The sequence below is a fragment of the Monopterus albus genome, unplaced genomic scaffold, assembly GCF_001952655.1.
Source record: "Monopterus albus unplaced genomic scaffold, M_albus_1.0 scaffold245.1, whole genome shotgun sequence".
Classification (NCBI taxonomy): Eukaryota; Metazoa; Chordata; class Actinopteri; order Synbranchiformes; family Synbranchidae; genus Monopterus; species Monopterus albus.
In genome coordinates this window covers 338762-346127 of record NW_018128125.1, presented here as the reverse complement: position 1 = coordinate 346127, position 7366 = coordinate 338762, and the positions used below count along the sequence as shown (strand labels likewise).

The 7366-nt window shown below is 44.6% G+C and overlaps 1 protein-coding gene across 4 annotated transcripts in view; it reads right to left on the bottom strand.

Moving 5' to 3' along the window:
* dyrk1b (dual-specificity tyrosine-(Y)-phosphorylation regulated kinase 1B) overlaps positions 1-7366 on the bottom strand; it is a 166787-nt gene that overhangs the window by 53844 nt on the left and 105577 nt on the right. The window contains exon 1 of one of the 4 annotated variants that reach the window (XM_020620671.1): positions 1479-1732. The exons of the other annotated variants lie outside the window; for them this stretch is intronic. Within the exon in view, the coding sequence (XP_020476327.1) occupies positions 1479-1520 (42 nt within the window). The 5' untranslated portion in view covers positions 1521-1732. Of the gene's footprint in view, positions 1-1478; positions 1733-7366 lie in introns of those variants that run through there. 4 annotated transcript variants of the gene reach the window in all.

Genomic DNA, 7366 nt, shown 5'->3' with positions numbered 1-7366 from the left:
GTTTCCATTATTTTGTCCACCCCATTTAAATCACTGACGCTAGGCTAAATAACAGAACCACCTCTCTGTATAATGCAGCAAAACACCAGCCCAAACAACAGCCTCCAAAATGACCATTCAGTTGAATCTATACCTCTCTAAAACACTTTGAACAAAAGCTGAACATGATCAGCTTCGTGGAGGAAGTAGGACCATTGTACTAGAGAGACTTAGTGGATGTTCAAACTGAGGAGTTGTGTTGTGGGGTAGGGAAGATGGGGAGTTTCTTGTAGGCATGTACGATATGACATGATTGGGCTCATTCACATTTCCAGCCCATAAGTTTCCATTGTGTTTTGGTTAGCCATGCTGCTGACATTGTCTGCCTTAAAAGCAAAAAGTCCAGCAACACTTGCAGTGTTTGAGCAACTTTAATAAGAAGACCAACGCGTTTCGGCATGAAGCCTTGACAGATCCCGGCGAAGGCTTTTTCCTTGTTTGTGTCGATTGACAGTAGGTGAAGTTGTGCCAGAACCTTGTGCTGTATCTGGACATACTCTACCTTAGCACCAGTGTGGTGGCATAAATAGAATGAAAAACACTGTTTAACAGCTGGTAACTAACAAAATGCATGGCGTGTCATTATGCTGTCTTTTTAACTGGGCCAAATTTGAGACTGATTATCAGTGAATGGTTCTGACAATGTCAGTAACAGGGTAAACAAGAGTCTTCTTCCTGAGGGTGTCCACATTCCCACTGCCCCCCATTACATAACTGGTCACAGTGGCTTGCTGGATGATGGCACCGTGCGGTGCAGAAAAATACCCCACTTTTTTGCGGCATGGGGATACATCATTTTTCCAGAGCTGCCTGTGGTGCTGGTGCCAGCTGCATTGAACACAATCCTACATAGGAATGAATGGGGGGGTCTACATTTTTCACACCTTTAAATCTCAGACTGAATACAGCCTCAGCTTTAGCTACCTGGTTCAGTATTAACAGTAAGCCCAAAGGCACTGGGCCACCATGTGCTGCCAGAACAGCTTCGGTGTTGGCACTGATTCTACAAGAACTTTACTGGAAGGCTGTAACACCATTCTTCCAAAAGATGTTCCTTCATTTGGTGCTTGAGGATGTTGGTGGAGAGCACTAACATGTCAGTTCAAAATCTCCCATAGACATTTAATTCAGCGTTAGAAGCTAATATTTTAAAGCACTGGCCCCACAGGCCACAAAGCCCCTAAATTTGGTGGCCGACATATACACGTGATACTAGTTCCACTTATTCACATCATATCAAAACTGATCTTCAGACCAAACCATGTGAATATGCCAACTGTTTAGGGTAATCATTTAGCAAATATCAATATCCATTTTGTACAATGGGCGAGAGGCAAGGTCCACCCTGGACATGTCGCCAGTCTGTTACAGGCCTGACATGTAGACAAACTGTTGTGATGTCGCACGGCTCGGCTTCCCGTGTTTACGTTTTTGTTTACCTGCTCTCTCCCGGCTGCTCCGTCACCACAATTAGTCGCCATATCATTCACCTGTTGATCCCCAGGTCCGGTCCCCTGCCGGTGTCTCTCTGCAATCAGGCATCATTTCTCTCACCTGCTGCTCATTGTCTCCCGGTCCTGTCAGGTATATATACACCGTCTTCCGCTGCCTCTTTGCTGGTTCATACCGTACCGTAACCTTACCTGTATGCTACGCGGTTAGCATTACATGTGTTCGTGTCCTGAGCTTTCCGTCTGTTCGACCGTCTTGTTTTTGTTTGTTTCCGCATGTCAACAGCTCTGATAACTCTGCATCTGGTTAATCAGCAAGCTCCCCGTTCTGTTGGTTACGTTCGTCAGTCCCCTGCTCTTCATCCTTCTGTTCCGATTGCTGATCTTGCTACTCTGTGTGTCTGACTACTGCCACAACCCTGTGTACTCGTCCGTCGACTCACCTGTCATCCTGGTTCTCCTGGCTGCTGCCTGCTTACCTGCTCGTCTTCTGGGTCCTGTGTCTCCCCTGCTGCCAGCTCTCCTGCTTGTCCCTCCTGGTTCTTCGTCCTCCTGGTCTCCTGCTCGCCCCTCTCGGTTCCTCCTGGTCTGTCTTGGGTTTCTGCCTCGTCCCTCCCTGATCTCCTCCCTGGATCCTTGTCTTCCTACCACCCAGCCTTACCTGTGTTGTTGTTCATTAAACCACTTTCTTTAGCTCCTACTCCTCCTGGTCTGTGTCTGCAACTGGGGTCCACACCACACTCGCACGTAACACAAACAACCACTCACTCCTAGGGGCGATTTAGATTCACCAATCAACCTAAGCTGCACGTCTTTGGACTGTGGGAGGAAGCCAGAGTACCCAGAGAGAAGCTGGGCAGGCGCAGGGAGAACATGCAGACTCCACACAGAAAGGCCCAGGGCAGGCGTGGGCTCGAACCCGGAACCTTCTTAGTGTGAGGTGACAGTGCTAATCACTCTGTCACTATGCCGCCATAATTCAGTTTTTAATTCAATTATATTTGTATACAGCCAAATCACAAAAAATCCCCCCCCCCCGCATTGTGTTCAATGCAGCTGGCACCAGCACCACAGGCGGCTCTGGAAAAATGTAGCCCCATGCCACAAAAAAGTGGGGTATTTTTCTGCAACGCACGGTGCCATCATCCAGCAAGCCACTGTGACCAGTCATGTAATGGGGGGTGGTGGGAATGTGGACACCCTCAGTAAGACTTTTTTTTTATGTTTGCAGTTTTATTTTTGATTTAGGATTTTACTTGTGTGTAGTTTTGTTCTGTTGTACAGCACTCAGGGCTCCTACGAGTTGTTGAGTGCTATAGAAATAAAGTTTATCATCTCAGGACATTGTACAATGTAAGGTCTAAACCTTACTATTATTATTGTAGAGGAAAAACCCAACAAATCAGGCAGACACCCTCCCAGTCTCAGTTCAGGAGAGAGACACCCTCTCTACATTTAAAATTAGACTTAAGACTTTCCTTCTAGATAAAGCTTATAGTCGGGGCTGGATCAGGTGACCCTGAGCCTTCCTTTAGTTATGCTGCTATAGGCCTAGACTGCTGGGGGTCCTCCCATGATGCTCTGAGTTCCTCTCCTCTCTCTCCATCCATTTATATGCCACATTACATGTCACTATCTGTGTCTCCTCTCTCCCGTAGTGTGTCCTCTCTCTCTCTCTCTCTCCCTGTACTTTTCTGCAGGTAGCCCTGGCTCTGGAGCTGTATGTTTCTAATGAGCAGTCACTGGCCACATCAACATGCCCAGTATTTGATTCTTTGTTGTTGTGTATGTTGTGGGGGATTTGTTGGGTTTTTCCTCTCCTGTTCAGGAATAAGTGGTATAGACAAATGGATAGATGAAAACTGAATTATGTGTTTTTCAGCAAGAAACTTTTGAGTGATGCAGAAAACACAAGTGCAATTTCAAAGTCACATAGAAATGTTACTTTTCCCTGTTATCCCACAATAGAAAACTGAAAGCATTTGGCTTTGTTTGACTTTTTTTTTCTGGGGTCAGGCATGCTGGTGTCCTCCTGCATCCATGCCTTCTCTTGTTCATAGAAACTAGTCATGACAGCTTCCTTCACACTTCCAAGAAAACATTTGTATTGTGGATCAAGTATATTGTAGCTTTCAGCTAGTTACACATGTTTCTTTGTCCCACGGCAAGACTCAGGTTGACTGGCAGACAGTAACAATTAGTGATGGCCATCTGACACCGAGGCCTCGATGCATGATTCGAGCTTGGAGAGGGATCTTCCGTGAACCACTGCTTCGAGGCTTGTATCGTTGCCGAAAAGACACGTGACTGATGACGTCCGACGCAGAAATGGCCGGCCTGAGTGACTTCTGTGACTGGTGCCGACTGTCGATATGGTGTCACAATGCGAGATCTCGCTGCGCGTGTCAGCAGGTGCGTAGGGGTACTATAAAGCCACCCAAGATGATGCACAACATGTGGGTTTGTCGGCGTAGTAGGTGTGTGCATAGTTGCTGTCGGTATGATCATTGCTGCTGGTGTGTGATCACCATGGAGCCAGCTAGGAATAAAAATTATTGATTCTCTATCCCTTGTATTTATCCACACCCTGTCCTAGTTACATATGCACATATTACCATCCTGGCACATCCTCCCCAAGCACGCCTTCTCCCACCGACTACACTACATACGTTCATAGACTCGACCGACTGACCAATCAATCTTTACAAACGTTTTCACATCATTCACACAAAGCCTAGTTACACCCATCACATAATTCAGACATTGTTCTGCTGCATAATATTTCACCACCAGATGGCACTAAACCGAACCTTTGAATGAATGAACCAATACTCGATACAAATGTTGAAGTGGTTCGATACAGGTGTCATTGTGTCAATTGGACATCACTAGTAACAACAACTGTAGCAGTTGTGTTGCGCTCCTCAGAAGGCTGCAGGTCGTTGTTAATCAACCCACAGACAATTGTGTGCAGCAGTGAAACAGAGGCTGCATCCTCTTCAGACAGCACAGTAAAGGCAACATTTATTGCTCATAACACAGGAACCATGTCCTCCTTAATTCTCTTGTAATCTACTGTAGTCATACTCTACTCTAGTAATATCTACCACTGAGTTCCAGCACACCTTGCACCACTGAAATGTGTTCAGCAATGGCCAGTTTCTCTTGTTTCTGTCACAGACGAAGCGGGTAAAATAAGTATTGAACACGTCACCATTTTTCTCAGTAAATTTATTTGTAAAGGTGCTGTTCACATGAAATTTTCACCAGATGTCGGTAACAATTCAAGTAATCCATACATACAAAGAAAACAAAAATAAGTTCAGAAATGAAGTTATGTGCAATAAATTGTAATGAAACAGGGAAAAAGTATTGAACTGAAATTTATTTAATACTTTGTACAAAAGCCTTTGTTGGTAATGATTGCTTCAAGATGCCTCCTGTATGGAGAAACTAGTTGCATGCATCGCTCAGGTATGATTTTGGCCCATTCTTCCACACAAACAGTCAAATCTTGAAGGTTCCATGGGACTTCTTCTATGAACACTGATCTTTAGTTCTTTCCATAGATTTTTGTACTGGATTTAAGTCAGGTGATTGGCTGGGCCATTCTAACAGCTTTATTTTCTTTCTCTGAAACCAACTGAGTTTCCTTGGCTGTGTGTTTGGGAGCATTGTCTTACTGAAATGTCCGCCCTCATTTCATCTTCATCATCCTGGTAGATGGCATCAGATTTTTATCAGAATGTCTCCGAACATTTGTCCATTCATCTTTTGCCAGTTTCGTATGCTGAAAAACAGCCCCACACCATGATGTTCCCACCTCTAAACTTCATTGTTGGTACGGTGTTGTTGGAGTGATGTGCGGTGCCATTTGACCTCCAAACATGGTGTGTATTATGGCATCCAAAGGGTTCAATTTTGGTCTCATCTGACCAGACTATATTGTCCCAGTATTTCACAGGCTTGTCTAAATGCTGTGCAGCAAACTTTAAACAAGCTTCAACATGCTTTTTCTTCAGCAATGGAGTCTTGCATGGTGAGCGTGCAAACAGGCCACTGTGGCTGAGTGCCTTACTTATTTTCTTTGAAACAACTGTACCTGCTAATTCCAGGTCTTTCTGAAACTCTCCACAAGTGGTCCTTGGCTCTTGGACAGCTCTTCGGATCATTCTTTTCACTCCTCTGACAGAACTCTTGTAAGGAGCACCTGGTCGTGGCTGGTTTATGGTGAAATGATGTTCTTTCCACTTCTGGATTATGGCCCCAACAGTGCTCATTGGAACATTCAGAAGTTTAGAAATCCTTCTGTGACCAAGGCCATCAGTAAGTTTTGCAACAATATGGTTGTGAAGGTCTTGAGAGCGCTCTTTGCTTTTACCCATCATGACATGTTTCTCGTGTGACACCTTAATAACGAGACACCTTTTTATAGGCCAGCAGTTGGGACTGAACCAGCTGATATTAATTTCCACTGACAAGGGGCAGGATTGCTTTCTAATTACTGATAGATTTCAGCTGGTGTCTTGGCTTTCCATGCATTTTTGCACATCCATTTCTTCATGTGTTCAATACTTTCTCCCTGTATCATTCCATTTTATTACACATAACTTAATTTCTGAACTTAATTGTTTTGTTTTCTTTCTATATATGGATTACTTTGGTTGTTACCTACATTTGGTAAAAATTTCATGTCAACATCACCTTTCGAAATATATTTACTGAGAAAAATGGTGATATGTTCAATACTTATTTTACCCGCTGTATGTCATAGCTTCACTGCTGTGTTGGAAGACAACAGGATTGACTTGCTCAACTATCAGTAATTGGACAGTTGTTTGTGTGATTTATTGTCAAGCTAATCGAATTTGGATATTGGACGGAGAAGATTTCTAATCTAGCCACAGGGGTCGCAAGCCTGTGACTTCTGTGCCGGTCCCAAGCCCGGATAAATAAAGAGGGTTGTGTCAGGAAAGGTATCCGGTGCAAAAACATGCCAAATTTAAACATGTGAATCATCAGTGCGAATTCCATACCGGATTGGTCGAGGCCCGGGTTAACATTGACCGTCACCAGTGCTGTTGACCTACAGGGTGCTGGCGGAAATTGGACTACTGTTGGTCGAAGAAAGAGCGGAGGTCGAAGGATTCGTAGACAGAGAGAGAAGAGGAAAGGCAGGAGTATAGGTCTGAGAAAAGGGACTCTTAACGTTGGCACAATGACAGGGAAAGGTAGAGAGCTGGCGGACATGATGGAGAGAAGGAAGGTAGATATACTGTGTGTGCAGGAGACCAGGTGGAAGGGTAGCAAAGCGTTTAGCATTGGAGGGGGATACAAACTGTTTTATTATGGTGTGGACAGGAAGAGAAATGGGGTAGGAGTGATCCTGAAGGAGGAACTCGTGAGGAATGTTTTAGAGGTGAAAAGAGTGTCAGACAGGGTGATCAGTTTGAATTTGGAAATTGAAGGGGTAATGTTGAATGTAGTCAGTGGTTATGCTCCATAAGTAGGGTGTGAGTTAGAAAAGAAGGAGAGATTTTGGAGTGAGTTAGATGAGGTGATGGAGAGTATTCCCAGAGGGGAGAGAGTGGTGATTGGGGCAGACTTCAATGGGCACATTGGTGAGGGGAACAAAGGTGATGAGGAGGTGATGGGCAGGTTTGGTGTTAAGGGAAGGAACCTAGAAGGACAGATGTGGTGGACTTTGCTAAGAGGACGTAAGTAGCTGTAGTTAACACCTATTTCCAGAAGAGGGAGGAACATAGAGTTACATATAAGAGTGGAGGTAGGAGTATGCAGGTAGACTACATTCTATGTAGACAAGGCAATCTGAGAGAGATTAGTGACTGTAAAGTGGTGGTAGGAGAAAGTGTAGC